General features: G+C 42.3%; 1 protein-coding gene across 5 annotated transcripts in view; it reads left to right on the plus strand.

The window, feature by feature from the left end:
* Nucleotides 1-20,368, plus strand: part of TRIO (trio Rho guanine nucleotide exchange factor) — a 357,836-nt gene that overhangs the window by 242,010 nt on the left and 95,458 nt on the right. For all 5 annotated transcript variants that reach the window (XM_085001718.1, XM_021077143.2, XM_085001720.1 and 2 more), the window contains exons 22-31: nt 5,432-5,626; nt 5,727-5,842; nt 6,670-6,736; nt 7,352-7,461; nt 8,548-8,617; nt 9,207-9,296; nt 11,548-11,640; nt 13,879-13,990; nt 16,195-16,385; nt 18,310-18,411. In XM_085001718.1, the coding sequence (XP_084857844.1) occupies nt 5,432-5,626; nt 5,727-5,842; nt 6,670-6,736; nt 7,352-7,461; nt 8,548-8,617; nt 9,207-9,296; nt 11,548-11,640; nt 13,879-13,990; nt 16,195-16,385; nt 18,310-18,411 (1,146 nt within the window). The remainder of the gene's footprint in view (nt 1-5,431; nt 5,627-5,726; nt 5,843-6,669; nt 6,737-7,351; nt 7,462-8,547; nt 8,618-9,206; nt 9,297-11,547; nt 11,641-13,878; nt 13,991-16,194; nt 16,386-18,309; nt 18,412-20,368) is intronic.

A 20,368-nucleotide genomic window follows, 5' to 3' on the forward strand; every position in this document is an offset into this window, starting at 1 on the left:
GGAGGAGCACCCAGTCTAGTGGGGCTTGGTGGAGAGACCTGGCCCTCAGTGGGGGATCCGGGAACATTTGGGGGAGGGCAGGCTCAGCCTGAGGGGCCATGAGTGCCCAGAGGGGGCACCCACCTGCTCAGTTGAGGGGCACTCTCTCTGCAGGTAAGGATCCTGTCTTTTCCTTTCTCTGGCTACAGCACACCTTTGCTGTGTGATTCTCACTTTTGTTAATAGTTGGATAATAAATACGATTATTATGTGAATTACATGATTTTTATTTGTTTCTTTGAACATCCTTTGATTATAAAGATAGTAAGAAAATGCTGAAGATACCACTCAAGGGTAGATTTAAGATTTGCTCCTTTTCATGGACTTAAATTTCCACCGATGCTCCACTCTGTAGGTCATGTGTATGGCCAAACAGCCTGTTCACTGCACAACTCCAGGGAGTGAGGGGGTGCCACTCACAGAATATGATGTAAATGTCACTTTCTAGAGTTGAGTGTGGCAGGTGTGTTCTATCAGTGGAGCATGTACAAAAGGCTTTTTCCATTGTTCCTAAATTGTCATTTTCCTCAAACTCAGGTTATGGTTTTTGGAAGAATGAGCTGTAACATTTTGCTTTTATTTTATAAAAAATAAACATTTAAAATCCTAGGTGACACCTGACTTTTCTGTTTCCCAAATATATAGAGCTATTTCTTTCATTTGGGTATATTGAATTAGTTTTGCTAAGAGGACCTGGTAGGTTTTGAAAAGAACAGCTCTAATTTTTTTTACTTGGCATTTTTTCTTTGGTTTCTGGCTGCCTCTCTTTTAATCAGAAAGTACCTGCTTTGGTGCTTAGAGGCATCGTTTAGTTTTTCATTTTGAAATGAGGCTCCTGTTTGCCTTCTGTCCCCCTATGTTATTATTATTTACAATTTTACTGGAGTATAGTTGACTTACAAAGTTGTGTCAGTTTCAGGTGTACTGAGAAATGAATCAGTTATATGTACACATATGGATATTCCCTTTCAGATTCTTTTCCCATATAGGTTATTACACAGTAGTGAGTAGATTTCCCTGTGCTGTAAGTAGGTCTCTGTTACTTATCTATTTTCTATCGAGTAGTGTGTATATGTTAATCCCAACTTCCCAATTCATTCCCCCCACCCAGTGTTTACACTTTGGTAATTATAAGTTTGGTTTTAAAATCTTCGAGTCTGTTTCTATTTTGTGAATAAATACTTTTTATCATTTTTATTAGATTCCATTTATTAGGGAACTCATATGATGTTTGCCTTGCTGTGACTTCACTTAGTATGATAATCCGTAGTTGCACCCATGTTGCTGCCAATGGCATTATTTCATTTTTCATGGCTGGGCAATATTCCATTATATATATATTTTATATAAAATATTATATATATGATATATATATCACATCTTCTCCATCCGTTTCTCTATTGATGGCCCCTTAACTTTGTGTTTTCTAAGAAGCCATTTTTCTTTTGTTATGCAGAGAATCCTTCTCTCTGACGTGACATCTTCCAATCCAGTTTTTACAACGTTAATGTTGTAGCATTTTTAGTATTAATGTAAGTAAAGCCTCCCCTCCCTATCTGAGCCTCAGCTTAATTCCTTTGCAGCTCAATGCAGCAGGTTTTCAGAATGCTTTGCAAGTACCACTTGCATCCAGGCCATGGGTATTAAAGGCAGATTTCTGTCCTTGCCAGACACGTACTAACTTGGACTCTCTGGGAGCAAGGCCTGAAAAAGAGCACTTTTAACAAGCTCTCCAGGTGATTTTTCATGCACACTGGCATTTGAATCCCACTGATTTACTGAGCCTTTCAGAGCCTTGCTCCTCTTCCCACACAGCTTCTGCACTTCTGATCGCCAGTGTCCCCAGTTCCAAATGCCTTACTTTGCCAGGAAGTGTCTGAGAACATGATGAGTAAAGCTCTTCAAGCATGAGGAGTTAAGCATTCAGTCTGCCTTTATTTGTCTCCTGTCCTTTGATTATGCATAAATGAGGTTGTTCAAATTATAATATGATTTTATAATAGTCTCTTATACAAATAAGGAGCCTGTTGTGTCCTGATGGTAAAGGATAAGCAAGAGTTGTTAAATGAAAAAAGTTAGGTGCTGAGTTTTCATGTATGCAAGCATTTGTATGAAAAATGGAGGGGAGAGAAATACACACACAGATACATTCACTCCCTTGTATATAATAATAATATCTCTGGAGTGATACACAAGAAGCTGATACCAGTAACAGGTAAACGTGGGATAAGAAGACTTTTCACTTTGTACCCTTTTGTACCTTTTGAACTTTGTGAATGCATTTAAAGAATACCAGTGAAAATTAAAATACACTGGAGTTCTCTGGTGGCCTAGTGGTTAAGGATCTGGTGTTACTGCTGTGGCTTGGATCATTGCTGTGGTATGAGTTTGATCCCTGGCCCAGGAACTTCTACATTCCATGGGCACAGCCAAAAAAATAGAAAAGATACATAGATACAGATATAGATATGACTTAAAATACACTGTTATAAAGGATTCATGGATTAGCAGACTCATCCTCTTTAATGTTTATCACACCATTCATTTATTCAACAATTATTTATTGAGCCACTACCGTGTACCGGGATATTCCTGATGCTAAGCTCATGGATTGCCCATTCTAATAGAAAACCAGCAATAACATGATAAATGAGTAAGTGCATATCCATACGTGTTAAATCATAAGAGGAAAAGCCAGCCATGGGGGAGGGGAGGATTGCCGTCTTTGATAGAGGGGCAGCGGCAGTTCTCCTCAAAAAGTCTCTGACTATCTGATTAGTGAGTTTTGTTTAAGTGAAGTTTCCACATGGAAAACTTCAATGTCCCCACCACTTAAGACATGAAATAACTTTCTAACCCCTTGAAGATATACAGTTGGCCCTTGAACTATGCGATTTGAACTGTCCACTATACTCAGGTTTCTTTCAGTAAATACATACTGCAGCACTGTACAGTCCTGTTGCATCCTGGGATGTGGGCTGCGTTTGAGGGGTAGCAGTGAGAATCAAGGCAGGCATCAGTGCCCCACCCCTGAGTTCAAGGGTCAGCTGTTTGCAGTAACCTGCACTGAGGTCATTCATGACACAGGCAAAGAAATGCTTAAATACTGGTAAAACACAACTTTTCTGTGCTTTGCAGAAGATCAATATCATAGCAGACAGTAGCAAAACCTTCTCTAGGCAACCTAATTTTTAAAAAATCCTGCATCAGTCATATTAATTCTCTCTGATGTTAAAATTTAGTAATGTTTCTAACTTAAATCCCTTTTGGAATTTGTGCTTCCAAGTCTGAAGCTTTGACTTCTCATTTCCTTGGTGTATAGTTAGGCTTGTCTTAACATAACCAGAAAGGTACCCTGGTGATAAGAAGTCAGAAGGTTTGTTTGACAGTTGTTTTCCTTTTAACTCACTCTACTTGAGTTCATTTCCATACAAGGTGGAAACTCTAAAAAACTTTCAGTGTTTTTAAGTGTCACTGACTTTCTCCAGTAAGCAGCTTTTACACAATTTGTAGTAGTGATTTTTTTTTCCGCAGAGATATTAATGTCCCTTTAATTTTTTTTTCGTGTGTTTTTATTGTAAAGTATGTCTTCATGCCAGTTATGAATAACTACCGCACCCATTAAAGTTACAGGTGAAAATACACTTGCATGAAGGACCTGATGTTAATTTATTATCTCAATAAATATTTGGTGAGTGTCCACAATGTGCCAGATACATAGAAGGTGTGTGAAATATTAGCGAGCAAAACAAACAAATGTCCCTGGCTGGTTTTACCCAGGTGACAGAGGGACCGTGATTTTAACAGGTGAAAAACACCCCCTTGGAGGGTGATAGCTGCTTGGGGCAGAGCAGAGCAGATAGGGTGACGTGCCTGGGGCAGGAGGCAAGCTGCAGTTTTAAGGGAATCAGGGAGGCCGGGGGAGAAGAGGCCTTCATTTGAGCAGACACACAAAGGGAGCCATGGGGACACTTGGAGACTAGCATTCCAGGCAGAAACCGCAGACAGAGGGCAAGCAGGCCGGGAGGGGGTGGGGGCAAGGGCGAACTGGACCCCGCCAGGGAGAGTCTAAGGATGCTGAGAGCTGGCTCTGTAGGCTGCCTGGTGAATGCTGGCCAGAACTTTGATTATACAAACTAAGAGAGTTTATCCAGATTCTGACCTGTGACCTCCCTTTGGGGGATTTTTAAAGTCAGTTTCCTGAATGTTAGTCATAAAGATTTTCTAGTTAAGGCCTAACTGAGAAAAACAGGTTCCACAGCAGAAGGATAACTGTACTCATTTCAAATGCCAGTGGGAATGTTGAAGGAAATCTTAACAGTAATAATAAATGAAATGGTAATAAATCATATAAGTAATGGTAAATGAAATAACAGATGGAGTGGATGTGATGAAAGACCCATTGAAAAATCAGAGTTGAGTCAAGTTATTTACTTATATGTGTGTGTAAGTGTGTGTGTGTGTGTATAGATATACACACACACATGAGAATGAGTGTTTATGGTTATCCCTAACCATAAAAAGTAAGAAAGTTATACTTTTCTGTGTGCATATAAAATGAAATAAATTTATTTTCAAGGGAGAATTTTAAAGCAGGAAACAATTTAAACTACCTCTCTAGGAGTTCCTAACTAGTATCCATGAGGATGCGGGTTCATTCCCTCAGCTTGCTCAGTGTGAACTGGGGTGTAGGCCGTCCACTATAGCTCCGATTCAACCCCTAACCTGGGAACGTCCATGTGCTGAGGGTGTGGCCCTAAAAAGCAAAAAAAAAAAAAACAAAGCCTCTCTGAAGACAGCTTCTTGACTAGTGATGTTTCCTCTGTGTATACTGAGAATTAAAGAAGGAACGAAGGTGGATGTGGTGGAACCTCACCAGTGATCCGGAGGAGTGTCTGCCTCGGGGAGCCTTTGCCACATAAGCTTCCGAAAGACCGGGATCTCAGGCAGCTACTGCTTGCTCTCCACGGGCTCATGGTCTGACTGGGGACATAGAATAAACACCCGTGAGGCGGGCGGCGTCTGTAACCAGTACCTAGGCCTCCACAGGAGAGAGAGTCGTGGGAAGGTAGAGCCCGTTCTGAGTAAGTTCCACCTATTCGTCTGCAGGGTGTGAGCACCTGCCAGATGAAGACATTATCCAGTGATAGTCGAGGCTTTTTCTTTGAGGACATAAGATGCCATGCGTTGTGGAAGAGCTGAGGAAAGATCTAGGATGGGAGCAATAAATTAGGTGGGTTTAGGGTCCTAATCTGAGTTTCTATCACCAGCAATTATTTTCCTGTCCAGAGCTCAGAGTTACAGGCAGGTTGCCACTGTGTTTCTGGTTTCTGGCAGTTGGGTTCATTTGCTTCACAATACTTTCCTGTTGTTGGGGGGTTTTTTTTTGCAGCAAACCAAAGAGAGAGTGAAGCTATTGATACAGCTGGCCGATGGCTTTTGTGAAAAGGGGCATGCCCATGCAGCAGAGATAAAAAAATGTGTCACTGCAGTGGATAAGAGGTACAGAGATTTCTCTCTGCGGATGGAGAAGTACAGGACCTCTTTGGAGAAAGCCCTGGGGATTTCGTCAGATTCCAACAAATCGGTAAATTACTTTGTGCAAACTGAAGAAATTACCGTTTTCCTCTCTGTATCCTGTTTATTGATTTCATTAACTGAAATTCGTTGACTCTCTTATCTCACAGAGTAAGAGTCTTCAGCTGGATATCATTCCGGCCAGCATCCCTGGGTCAGAGGTGAAACTCCGCGATGCAGCTCATGAGCTTAACGAAGAAAAACGGAAATCTGCCCGCAGGAAAGAGTAAGCTGGTCTTTAAGAACCTGCCCTCACTGAAAAAGTGAAGACAGTGTCACTTAGACAAACATGCTTGCTTCTCTGTGTGCTTTGAAACCAAACAGTGTTAATGCTCTTGGTGGCTCTGAATGTGCTTAGTTTTTGCAGTAGAAACTCTGCTGCGTCCACTCTCCCCGGATCACCTGATTCAGAAACAGTACCTTGTTGTTTTTACCATGTGCCCCTATTTCATATGGGGTTGATGTCTTATTTTAGTGTCATTTGTCATCAGTAAGTCGTGAGTAATGATGCTAGGCAGAAGAAATTAACACAAGTGCAAGTATTTGAAAGCTGCCAATTAGTAAACTACACTAGATATGAATAAAGACAAGAAGTGATGCCGAACCAGTGGTTTTCAGTCAGAGCCAGCTTTGTCTCCCCTAGGGACATTTGGCAAAATGTGGAGACATTTTTGGTTGCTGTACACACAGTGGGGAGGGGGGAGTGTTTCTGGCATTTACTGAACAGGGAACAGGGAAGCTCCTAAAAGTTGTATGATGCACAGGACAGACGCGCACCAAAGCTTTATCCAGCCCCAAACATCAATACTGCCAAATCGAGAGACCCCAATCTGTAGGTACTTTTACAAAATTTTTTCCAAAATGTTGTTTTCCTTTGAATTGGTGACTGGATTCATTCTTCTTCTCTGTTCTTACTTTAATTCTCCAGAACACATCACTGATTCATGCTCTTAAACCCACCTTATTATTTCATGAAGCATAAAAGTTAATAGTTAAAATAAGCTGTATCCTGACTGTGCACTAAACTAGCCCACTGCCTTCCTCTGTCTCAAGGTTCATAATGGCTGAGCTAATTCAGACTGAGAAGGCTTATGTGAGAGACCTCCGGGAGTGTATGGATGTAAGTAAGTTTTTTTGCTTGTTTATTTAGCTTGAGTACAGTTAGTCTAGCAGTTTGTTGTTACCCACTGGCAATGATTAAAATGATCTCGCGTTGTGTTATTTTTGAGATTTCAAGTGTGCGTGAGTGGCCTTCTGTGCCTGTGCCTGTACTTCTGTGAGGTTCTAGGCGAGTTTTGCTCACCACAGAGATGATAACAGCGTTAATCCTCTCATTCCGTTTATCACATGATGGCCTGGCAGACATACTCTTTGTGTAGAATTTTACAGCAGCTTCAGAGAACTGTGTCGACCCGTTATTGGCTTGGGGACAGATGCTCAGTAGTTTAAGGATTATTTGTTGTACCATTGCAGTAGGTTAATTCCACACTTTGAAGCTGGGAATATGTTTACCGCTGGAAAGAATAGGAACTCTTCTCAAGTATTAATTGCAACCGAGGCTTCTTGTTTTTGTTTTTAATAGTTTCTCGTGTTGTTTTGTAAGAGATTCCATTCCTAAGATGTGTTTTCAGTTATTCATTTCACTCTGGGTATGCATTTACAGGTATCAGGAATAGCTGTTCCTTGCGAATGTGCTGTGGCCTTTTAGCTAACTCTGTGTTTCCCTCCCGGCCAGACCTACCTGTGGGAAATGACCAGTGGTGTGGAGGAGATCCCGCCCGGCATTGTGAACAAAGAGCTCATTATCTTCGGGAACATGCAGGAAATCTATGAGTTTCACAACAAGTGAGTGGCTTTATCTTTGGGGACCTCATTAGTTACTCTGGAAATCTAGGTACCAGGCTGAAGCGTCATGACAAGAAATCAAAGTTTCCTGTAGAAGGAAGCATGGATTCCAGCTGTGTTGATGAAATTTGAAGGGAGCTCCCCAGGCATGCTTCACGTGGACTGACGTTTGAGAGTCTGTTTTAACCCCAGCTCAACTTTTCATTTGTCCTTACTTTTTACAGAAATAAGACTAGGAAAACTGAAAACTGGTTTTATAGGAACCCCGACTTCTGTCTCAGAGGCTATGTCAGTTACTTCCTAGGGTTAAAAGAAAGAATTAACTTTTGAGAGTCTGTTTTAACCCCACCTCAACTTTTCATTTGTCCTTACTTTTTATAGAAATGACTAGAAAAACTGAAAACTGGTTTTAGAGGAACCCCGACTTCTGTCTCAGCGGCTATGTCAGTTACTTCCTAGGGTTAAAAGAAAGAGTTGCTGTCCGTAGGCTGCTGGCTGATGTTTGGTCTTTTCTAATGAAGAGGAAGAACTTAGAACAGATGTGTGTATGACCAAAGTAAAATGCACTTTCCACTTGCCAGGAGGGGCGTATGGTTTTATTTTTAAGATCAAAAAAGACCAAAAGAAAAAAAAAAGGCACCACTAGCAGAAGCTCTTTTAGGTAGAGTCTGCAGCCCATGTAGCCGGCAGAAGCATGATGCCAGGCCAAGCTGGCCACCCCACAAAGACGCTGAAATCTGAGTTGGTTCTCTGGGTTGAATATGCACTTCCCTAAATTATATCCTTAGCTATTAAATATAGCACTTTCGAAGAAGTAAGCTGCTAAGGTAAATGTCCCTACCAGAAAGTGTTTAAAGGCTAAACTGCGTATCTGTTTGAAAGTCGTAGTAACTTCCCAGTTCAGAGAATTGGCTGCACATTTGTTAAATTAAAATCTAGAAGGTCTGGAGTTTTCACGGCACTTGATTAAAATGACATTCGATGTTGCCTGAATTCATGGTATGCTTGGTCTAATTTCTGACATATCTCGCAAGTGAAATGTTTTAAAACACCTTCAGAATATGATATCATTTTTACTGTCTGCAGCATATTCCTGAAAGAGCTGGAAAAATATGAACAATTGCCAGAGGATGTTGGACACTGCTTTGTTACTTGGGTAAGGAAAGCTCACTGCTTGTCCTGTCATAGCTGTCAGGTGGCTTTGAGGGAAGTCAGAAGGAGTACTATTAACTTCTCATATGTCACCATCTCTCCTGGAGTCTGCAGACAGAGAAACAGATTTTATCTCAAAGAATGACATTCTCCAGCTAGTTATTACTGTTGAACGAGCTTTTTATTGGCAGTAGTGATGGTTTGACATAGACGTTGAGTTATTGTGCCCGGCCTACCTGTGGCCCTGGGGAGTCATAGGTCAGCCTGGGTGCCCAGCCCTGACATTGGCCAGTCAGGAGGAAGGCAGGCAGGTGACCTGGTGATCAGGCCCTGCTGTCTAAGTGTGACGCTCAGGTTTGCACACACTGTGGTGGGAACAGACGCTGTGCCTGCTGGACCAGGGGAGGCTTCTGGAGGCTTGTCCTATCAGCCAATGTGTTTCTGACTTTAATAGCTTTCTTTATAAAGTAGGGTTTCTTTAATTTAGGGCTTAAATTTCCTTGATACGCAGAGCTTCTTTTCTGCCTGAAAGTTTGTCGTAATTTGACTTATTGCCATCTAAAGAGATATTCTGATTTTCCTTTTGTTTATAGGCAGACAAGTTTCAGATGTATGTCACATACTGCAAAAATAAACCCGATTCTACTCAGCTGATATTAGAGCATGCAGGATCCTACTTTGATGTAAGTAATAGATTACTAAAGAAGCTGTGAGTTTTTCTAAGTTGCATTTGGTATATGTAAAACGCAGCATGACTCGTGACTTTCACCTGATTGATGCTAAGAAATCATTTTTTTTTAAGCGCCCCATCCACTGCATGTGGAGGTTTCCAGGCTAGGGATCAAATCAGAGCTGTAGCTGCTGGCCTACACCACAGCCACAGCAGTGGGGATCTGAGCCGGGTCTTTGACATACACCACAGCTCACAGCAATGCTGGCTCCTTAATCCACTGTGCAGGGCCAGGGATCAAACCCATGTCCTCATGGATGCTAGTCAGGTTCGTTGAGTCACAGCGAGAACTCTAAGATATCATTTTCACTTATCATATTTATAATGAGATATTCTTATATTCTGTTTTTAAAAGATTCTTCTCAAGTACTACAAGCTGTATATCTGTAAGAAAAACTGATGTTAATATATTCATGTATCTATGTCATTACTTAAAATTTATATAGTCATTGATTTTTTTACATGTAATATTGTGCATGAGTATAAACCATTAAGTTAAGCTTCTTTTCCTCTCTATAAAACAAAAATAATTTTGAATATTTTTTAATCACTTATTTTTCCCATTTCAATTTCATGATGTTATTAATTTTTGAAAGCATCCTATCAGTACAGTTTTACAAGTAGCACTGTAACAACTTGGATCTCATTGATGTAAACGTAGTTCATTTTTTTTTGGAAGATGTTGCAGGGAGGTTATTTAGCACAAAAGGGGATGGAGCCTTATGATGTAATAAACAGAATATTTTTGGGACTTCCAGAACGCAGTCAAAGGTGTGCCAAATAGGTTTTGATTAGAAGATAAGGTACTTTTGGAAGTTCCCATCGTGGCACAGTGGAAACGAATCCAACTAGGAGCCATGAGGTTTCAGGTTCGATACCTGGCCTCACTCAGTGGGTTGAGGATATGGCATTGCTGTGAGCTGTGGTGTAGCTCGCAGACATGGCTCAGATCCTGCGTTGCTGTGGCTGTGGTGTAGGTCAGCACCGTATTGCCAATTTGATCCCTAGCGTGGAAACTTCCATATGCCACAGGTGCGGCCCTAAAAAAAAATAAAAGCAAAAAAAAAAAGAAGATAAGGTACTTTCAGATGCTTATGTATAATTTGGTGCTTGAGGCCATGAGGGTATTAGACTAGTTTCCATCTTCTTGGGGGGGTAGGGGCACACCTGTAGCATATAGCGGTTCCCAGGTTAGGGTTGAATTGAAGCTGCAGCCGCCGGCCTATACCACAGCCACAGTAACTCGGAATCCGAGCCACGTCTGCAACCTACACCGCAGCTCACAGCAACACCAGATCCTTAACCTACTGAGCGAGGCCAGAGATTGGACCCCTGTCCTCATGGTTACTAGTTGGGTTCTTTACTGCTGAGCCACAGTGGGAACGCCACTTGTTTCCATCCTTATGCTTGTACATGGCTAAGTGTGATCATCTGTCCTCTCTTTTAGCTTCTGTCTTTAAGGTAGAGCCGGGTCTATGGGTGTCCCTATTTTGGTTGTCATTCTCATGACCAGTAGTTATACATCACCTTGGTAAATATGAAGCCTGTTCCCAGCCCAGTGCGGCCTTTTCTCTTCAGTATTTCCTATGACCCTAGGACTTTGCTGTTAAGTGGAGCCCAACACTGTGGCTGCATACATTAGAATTATTTAAGGCCTAAGCATTGAGAGCATGTGGCACATATAAAGTTTGGAATTAAAGTCCTTTAAAAAAACCTTGAGCCCTAAAGAGGATGCTAAGAGCTAAGATCCTGCAGATACAGTAGATTGGTGTGAAAACAAGAGTAGGCAGGAGAGAGGAATTCTTTATAATGGGGACAAAGGAAGCCTCCCCTCCGGGATGTGGTCTGTGACAAGAGCACCTATGGGGCCGAAGCTTCAGGAGCAGCAGGAAGAGAGTCTGTCCACCAGCCAGGCAGGGACCAGTGATGGCCCATGGGTCAGCGTGGGGAGTTGCTGGCTCCTCCTTGATCTCTGCACTTGAGGCCTGTAGTGCAGAGGAAACACTCTGTCTGTAGTGTTCGAAATAACTTGACTGAGATTTTTATGTTTATCTTATTAAAAAAATCTATAGTGATTTCTACTTTTTATTTGCAGAACAAGTGGTTTGTGTGTATCCATCATGGGGAGTAAATAAATATAAATTTTTAGTTCCTGCTGTCTGACTTAACCAGTGATGTGTATGTGTTTATTTTTTTTAATTTAGGAGATACAGCAACGGCATGGATTAGCCAATTCCATCTCTTCGTACCTTATTAAACCGGTTCAGCGAATAACGAAGTATCAGCTCCTTTTAAAAGTATGTATGAAGCATCTTCAGCCTGCCCAATATTATGAACTGTGCATTACCATTTTGCTATTGTTTTATTTTATGTAAAGTTTTCTCACTTTTGGAAATAACACCTAGTGAATTATTTTATTTATTTATTTATATTTTTATTTATTTTTTTTTTAGGGCTGCACTCCTGGTACATGGAGGTTCCCAGGCTAGGGGTCGAATCAGAGCTACAGCTGCTGGCCTACAGCACAGCCACAGCAACACCAGATCCGAGCCACATCTGCGACCTACATCCCAGCTCACGGCAGTGCCGGTTCCTTAACCCACTGAGGGAGGCCAGGAATCAAATCCGCTGCGCCGTGATGGGAACTCCTGATTTTATTTTTTAGTTCATTGCCGCTTATTGCCCCGACTGATTTCTTGGCACATTTTATTGTATTATTTGATTAGGCACCTGAACTTTGCTGACTGACCCTAGTACTACCTAACATAAAGTGAGAAAAGAAAGAGAAATTGTCAATCCTGGGTAATTTAGTACCATTGTTCTCGGTATGGCTTGTGTCAAACTGACGGTTTGTTTGTTTATGAATGATTATAATTAAAATCACACTTGTAAAAATCAAATAACAATTAGTCTTGACAATAGAGTGGTCAATAAAACTGAGAATTGTTGTTACCACGTTCATTATAATTGATACACATTTCCTTGACTACAAGTTGTGAAAAATAATTCACAACTTCTACCTCATGCTGTTCTCCTACCACTTTGTTGGCTATTGAATGTTTTTAAGCCTTAGAATACCACCCCTGCATCCCAGTAGAAATATTTCATGACCCCAACTATGTCCCCAGTTCAAGCCAAGCACAATAAGGGATGTTCATGTAATGTTTCTAGATACACAACAATACAGATGATGAAGTTATGAATGCCCAAAGCCCGTCTTTCCTTTTTTTAGTTAAAAAAGTTTGGAAACAGTAAAAAGTGGCTCCATTCCCTTGTGAAGGGTTATCATTCTGGCACATTCTTCTCTGGGAAAATCTCTCCTGCGCTTCTATGTCAAAATCCCATTAAGTGATTTTATGACCATCACGGCAGAAATATGTGGTTGCTATAAATGTGAAATAGAAGTCAGGGGGCTAAGTTGTTTATGTTCACGTTTGCCCTCTGCTTTCTAATTCTGCAAAGGCAATTTACCTCTCAGTGTCCTCAAGATTGATGGGTTTTGTTTTTAGCATGTGGTTCTAGTAAAGATCTCTTCCTTAGTGACCTCACATCTAGTCATTCACTGTTAAACTGCTGCTTTCATTTATAAACCTGCCTTTGCTCTGCCCAGGGGCCCTTCAGGAGAACAGTGGTGAGCTCTGTTGACTGAAGCTCATCTCAGTGAGTTGCAGTTTTAAAGCACTTTGTGCCGAGCTTTTCAGAGCACTAGGTGCACACCACCTGGCCCGGAGAAGGGGTGTCTATCAAGCAGTTGCCTTGTCCCCAGCTATCCAAGGTGTGGCCAAAGCTGGCTGCAGGGTCATGTCCCACTTGTCGAACACCACACCAGGGCACAGAAAGCTGTTGTTTCTGTCCCTGATTGAAAATAAGTCTGGTGGGAAGCTGTCCTGGATGGAGCCCACCAGAATGTGAATTTGTTGTCCCTGCTGTCACTCAGCTCATGACAGGTGTCCCTCTACGTAAATCTGAAATGTCATCACACCCAGGGAGGGGTCCTGAAATCGTTAGAGCTTTTGGAACCTCTCAGCACAGAGAAGTGTGTCCTCTTAGGTCCCTGTGCGGTGATGCCTTCCTGCTGCGAGATGGGACAGCTCCGGGGTGGAGGGGGTGGAGTGTCCATGAATCATGAATCACGAAGCATGCAGGGGTCCCATGAGAAGCAGATCAGTGCTAACTGGACTCTGGCCTGACCTCAGTGGCTGACTATGCTTTGCCTCACAGATTAAATATTTTTATTTGCCATTTTTGACACATGGTAGTTAACATGTACACTAATGTCACCTTAAACTATGACTACACGTGGCTTCCCCTGAAGTGAAGAAATGTCCTGATTTGAGCAGGACAAAGCCTTCCGTCCATTGAATAAAGATATGGTTCAGGTTTATTGTTCGTTGTCCATGAGAATCTCTGCCCGGTTGACTAGTCTGTTTTTGTCTTGAAAGTCATGGATTTCCATTGATTTCCATTTCTGCAAAGACCTCGTTGCTGGAGCGTTTCGTGGTCTCGGGCGCCCTCATAGTGTTGGTCTCCCACAGGAGCTGCTCACGTGTTGCGAGGAGGGGAAGGGTGAGATCAAGGACGGCCTGGAGGTGATGCTCAGTGTGCCCAAGCGGGCCAACGACGCGATGCACCTCAGCATGCTGGAAGGTATGCCCCTCGCCCCCACCCAGAGTCTCGGCCTTGTGCCTCTTTAGTTAGGAGGTGCCAGGTGAGCTGTAGGTGCCGCCTTTCAAGAATTGGTCTCACGGGGAGTTCCCATCGTGCCTCAGTGGAAACAGATCTGACTGTATCCATGAGAATGCGGGTTTGAACCCTGGCCTCACTTGGGTTTAAGGTTCCGACGTTGCTGTGAGCTCTGGTGTAGGTCTCAGACACAGCTTGGATCCCACGTGGCTGTGGCTGTGGCGTAGGCCAGCAGCTGCAGCTCCGACTCGACCCCTAGACTAGAAACTTCTTCATGTCACACATGCAGCCCTAAAAAGCCAAAAAAAAAAAAAAAAGATGACAACGAAGAATTGGTCTCATGGCTCTGCTTAAGGATCAAGGACACGCTTCAACCTCAGTTCAAGCCTGTCCTCATCCCCTGACCGGAGACCAGCCTTTCCACACCCTGGATCCCCTCGAGTCACTTGTACCCACGTTAGCCAGACTCAGGAAGGGTAGGTAGATCCACCCCGAGATGGTGAAACCCCTGTAAGGCCGTGTCTCCATCTCTGCATCCATTGCCTCACTTGCCAGAGCCTTGAGCAGAGCAGGTACCACACCCCTGCCTGGGTAGCTGGACATGGTGTGTCCCAGGATAAAGAAAGACTGAGAAAAATGCTAAAAAGTTATCATCATAAGTAGAATTTCCATGAACACTTCTGTTTAACAAAGCTAGTTCTGTGTTACAGCTTAGCTCTTAGTATCAGGCTGCACAGAGTTATTTTAAGAAGTAGCCCCGCCCCACATGCTTTTGCCAGCCTGGGTCATCAGCATGGGTCACATTGAACACACATTATGTAGGGCAGAGGTGCTGCTGCTTGTTACAGAGGCCCCAGCATCAGAAGCCAAGCCCTAGCACCATCTCCTCTGATGTAAAATCCTGAGCCAGGGGGCACCCCTCATGACATCACTGAAGACTCGGTCTCCATTTAGCTGGTGTCTTTCTGCTCCTTGGCTGTCCCCTGGCCGGCCAGGTGCAGGATGCTGCAGTGCCCTGTTAGCATTCCGTCTCGCAGGGATGGGACAGCTAAAGGGCAGAAACAGAAGTTGTGCTCCTGCAGAGGCAAGCAGAGGTATGGCTGCTCCTGACCACAGAGAGTGCTGGAAATGTACCGCTGGCCACAGAGGGGCTTCTGGTCATGGAGAAGTGGGTACCCAGCTGGGAGCCCTGCCTTGGTGTCAGCCCCTCATGGCAGCAGTGAGAGGCATCCAGAGAGACTGACTCGCTTGAAGGGATGCATGTTAAACTTGAAACATCAGTTTGTTTGCTAATTAAGCACAGCGCACTAAGTATACATTATTAATCTGCTTCTCTCCCAAATCTCAACTTCTAATTTGCTTAGACACTCTCTCAAGTAGCTTTATAGTTACAGAATCACAGTTTAAACTCTTCACAGGTTAATTTGGAAACTTTGAGCCTGAGTTGAAAAATGAAACCATATTTATTATTAGGTTAATATTGCTGCTGCGATGGATTTCATGCTTGGTTTAGAAACTCTGCACCTTTTAAAAATAGAAATAAATTTGAATAAATGAAAAATAAAAATGAGGAAAAAAAAAAAGGAGAGAAATTTTCCCAAGAAAGGGTAGCCAGGGATGTCTTCCAAAAGGAAAGCCAGACAGGGCCTCAAAGAAAGGCAGAGACTTCAGCAGAAAGTCCAGGAAGGATGTTCTAGGCTGAGGAAAGAGAGGGCCAAGGTGCAGGTGCAGGCCGGAAGTAGGTCACAGCCAGCTGAGAGATGGCGGAGGGGGGGCTATTCAGGACAGAGCAGGCCGTACGCCAGAATGCCAGGATGGAGGAGGCTGTCTGCTGGAAGGCCGGGATGGAAGAGGCTGTGTGCTAGAATGCTGGGAGTGAAGCTGAGGGGGAGGTGGGGGTTAAATTAACGCAGATATCAAATTATGGGGACACAGAACTTAACAAAATAAAGTTGCGCTTGTTTTTTTGAACACAGGAAAATATATGCCAAGTTGTATTTTAGGGAGAATTATCTTTTGTCAGGTGGGTCAGTGCTTAGATTTAATGGATGGTTGTTTTAGACGTGTTTAAGTAGCCATAATTCTGCCTTATGCATCCTGCATCCTTTTTTTTATTCTTTCAAACTGACTCTGCCTCCTTTCTTTTTTTTTTTTTTTTCGTTTTGTAGGGTTTGATGAAAACATTGAGTCTCAGGGAGAACTCATCCTGCAGGAATCCTTCCAAGTGTGGGACCCAAAAACCTTAATTCGAAAGGGTCGGGAACGGCACCTCTTCCTTTTTGAAATGTCCTTAGTGTTTAGTAAAGAAGTGAAAGATTCCAGTGGGAGAAGCAAGTACCTTTATAAAAGCAAATTGTTTGTAAGTATAGGCCTTAAGAATTGTAAATTTAAAGGTGGCACTCTTGCAACATTTTTGTGGGTAGAGAAAAATGACTGTCTGTTGCTTTCAATTTAACCTCTCAAACTATTACTAAAACATGAGTCTGAAATTGTCACATTTTGATCTTTGGTTAAATTCTCAGGGACTTGCATCCACTAGAGGGCACTAGCAAGTTTGAGCATCACTAGACTCAGGAAACTTGTCTTTTTTTTTTTCTAAATTACGTAAAATCCTAACTGCAGGATGAGAAAACACTTTGTAAGTGAATGTAAATCATTTATCTCTTGTGTGCCTTAACTAGCTTTATAAATAAATTGATCTTATTAGACTATGATTAAAGAGGTTCTCATATCATTATAATTAATTTTCCATTTACTAACATTGGAACTTATTTAAGCAGCCTTACCCAGAGCTCACTGTGGGCTCTTAATGATGAGGAATGAAAAATAAATACATAAATGCATAAATTTACAGTTCTTTACTGCAGCAAGATACGATTTTTAGAGAAAATGTATGTAAGCAAAAATAATTTTAAAGATCCACAGCCCTGCCTACCTTGAGACAGCCTTCCCTAAGTGCTTGGTAGGCACAGTGATGCTTGAATTCTTTTTTAACTTGTCAGTGTCCTTCCTGGCAAGAAAAACATCCCTGGTACCTTTTTTTCGCTGGTGACAGTTGCAACCGTAAACCATATGAACCATATGAGTCGATTCTCAGAAAAGCCTGAGATGGGTTTTCTGACCTCCACCTTCTTTTTGTGCGATTGCACAGGGTCCGGCGTGGGGGAGGATTGGGCAAAACTAAGGAAAAATCACAATCAGAGAATAGACTAGAATTTGGTTCTCTCTTCACAAGGTACGGCAGACCACTTAAAAATATTGACAGAGATTTAGAATTTGGACAACTTAGGCATTATACATTTTTATGACATCCATTTATTAATCAAATCCCCAAAGTAATAATCATAGATTACTACCAAGCGTAGAAGCCATCTTAATAGTAATCTGGAATTTGCAAGTTCAAACTAATGATTTTCATACCATGTCCCTGGCTTGTATCCCGTTTGAGATTGTCTTTTGGATCTTGGCCCACCTTACATCATTTTAGATCATATTGTAACTGGGAAAAAAAATGCAGCCTTGCTGGCTAGTAATTTCACTAGCTGGCTTTAATCAGTCCTTAGAGACCAAGCTAGTCTGTTTTAAAAGCTGATACATCTTCATTTAATTTATCTTTTAAAAGTTAAGGTTCCCTCAGAGGCCACGACTATGAATCACTTCCTTTGCTGGAGGGGAGAGAATGCACTGGGGTGAACTTGGTTGTGGGGGAGGGACCCAGGGCGTTGACTTCCATCTACACTCTCCCGTGTTCTGCATATGCAAAGGCGTATACTACAGGGAGAAAGTTCGTCTCGTAGCCCTTTAAATCATTGGTGAAATACTGCAAGTTAATGCTATTGATAAACACCTGGGAAAACAGCAGAGCTTTAAAATATCATTTATCTCTGCGAAACCACTTTGTTAATGAAATTGCATGGTGGCAGCTCTTTTGCAACTAGAACAGACTCATTTTATTGTTTATAAGGTTGAAAAGTCAACTCTGGATTTCCTAGATAATAGAGTTTTCAGATATTTTGGTTTTTTTCTTTGTTGACCTGCGTTAGGATTTCCAGGAGAGGTGCTCAGAGGACGCGAAAGTGATGAAGGCAATTATGTGTAGCCTTGGAACAAAATTTCCTTGTCCTAGCTAAAGTGAGGTCTAAGGGTTATGTATCAGTGTAAACAAACTGTGTTGTTGGAACCTAGCATGATCACAAGCCACCAAAAATGATTTTCTTGGTCTTTGTTCTATGTCTTGCCAGAATTTTACTGTCATCTAATTGTATAATTGTCTTTCCATCCAGACCTCAGAGTTGGGTGTCACAGAACATGTTGAAGGAGATCCTTGCAAATTTGCACTGTGGGTGGGGAGGACGCCAACTTCAGATAATAAAATTGTCCTTAAGGTACGTCCATTTGAAGCTTGGGGATTTGCTTTGTGACAAGTTTACTGTATCTCTGTGGGCTTTTTCCTGTTGTTGGAACATATCAGTTTTCACGCCTTTTAATTTGTTCCCTTTGTGATCTGTTGAGATTGAGTACACAAAAAGAACTGTAGAAAAAATTCAGTTTGGTGTTCCAGTGGTGAAGAAACTTCAGCTAAACTTTTGCTTGCCCACTAAAAGGTCACACTGAGGAAGGTCCTTCTGAATTTCTCCGTTCTTCTAGTCTTATAAAGAATTGGGTGATGCCATAAAAGATGTAGGAATCGGATGGAGGGCGGTATGGACCAGGACCTCCCATTCTACACTTGACCTCTGGCTTCCCGAGGAAAATGGGCACCTGATGAATTGTGAGGGCCTTTGACAGTTGCAAGGTTGAAAGTGCCAGGAGTCTTCTTGGTCCTAGGCTCGTTGGTTTCTGGTTTGGAGACAGAGACAAAAATGGGTTATGATCAGATACAGGGGGTTTGGTGATGTTATCATTTAAAGCATTCAAAAGCCCTAAGGGTCTTTTGAGTATACAGTCTTTGAGGGAGGAATTTATCTGTGAATATTTGATTTGGACTTGGTTTTGATTGTACTAACCTCTCTAGGAATGATGAGGGCTCTAAGGGCGTCTTATAGACGTCCCTCCTTCTGTGTTTGAGAGAATGCAGATGGGACTGTCTTTTTGAGCTGTCTGGAAAGGGTATGAGTGACTTGAGGATGTTTGGGGGCAGATGTTGCTGAAGATTTGTAGAATGTTGGGAGACAAGCCAAAAGCTTAACGGGCCTCTGGTGTGTGGACTTGCATGTCAGCGATTTTGTCTCTTACATTCCTCTGAATCTCTCTGAGGTGTTTCCAGCAACTGTGAGTTGCTCAGTGCTCAGTCACTCTTACGGAGCCTGTACTTTAGTGACCACTGACTCTGGAAGCCATCGTGTCCCTAAAGTCTTTATTCACATGGAAATGATGGATTGTTTTGCAATGAACATATGATTGCCAACTCAGTGTATTCTTATGAGTATTGTCATGAAGCCCTATAAAATATAAATCGCCCTGATAGCTGAATATTAGATAGCTGAACTTTTCTAAGGCATACAATTTTAATGCATACTCAAGACGTTAAAACTTGAGTATTTATCCAGATTAGCTACAGTGACAAATGCCAGAGGGTGCATCTGAGAAAAAGCGCCAGATATTTTAGCCAGAGATGGACTGCTTTCATTTAGGACATAATAAAATACTCATGATGGAACTAAAGAATAAGAATTATCGCGGGCTTTACTAGATGAAAGTTTTCTGGGGAATTTGGGTTATTTTTCTGACTTTCAGTGAGAGACTAAATGATGTACTTATTGATTTCAGAGATTGCTTCGTGGCGGTGGTGGCGGCGGTGGGTGAAGATGGGTATTTTAGCCACGGTGGCAGTGGTTATGGTACAGATGACGGTGTAGACTGTAGCAGGTGTAGAGGTGTGGCAGCAGTGTGGGTGGCGGTGGTGGAGGTGACAGTGATGGTGCTGCTGACAGTGATGGTGATGGCCTCGTGTTTGTAGAACAAAACTGTGACCCCATTTTACTTTTATAAAGGAGAATTCTATCTCTAATTCCTTTTGTAAACAGGCTGAGACTACTGAGAACTTGAAACAAATCATGCCCTTCCCTTAGCCAAGTGTGACCTTTTACTTATCATTTTAGCTGGGTTGCCTTCCTCTTGCTGTTTCTGAAAAAGTGGTGCCTTTTTCCCCTGTTTAATTTCTTTAAGGTTAGGAGAATTGCTCTGCGTACATGTAGTGATTAGTTGACTCCATATAAATTATGAGAATTTTCGTTATTCTTGAACGATCGTACAGATGTCCTGTGTTGTCTCCAGATTCTGCCAGATGTTCCTCCTCAGACCCTTTGCTGTGTCTCGCCTCCCAAACGTTTGCATCAGGAT

Source organism: Sus scrofa, chromosome 16 (genome assembly GCF_054392235.1).
Source record: "Sus scrofa isolate SSC_HxYL_T2T_F1_AM1 chromosome 16, Sscrofa_HxYL_maternal_Yorkshire_Landrace_v2.0, whole genome shotgun sequence".
Taxonomy (NCBI): Eukaryota; Metazoa; Chordata; class Mammalia; order Artiodactyla; family Suidae; genus Sus; species Sus scrofa.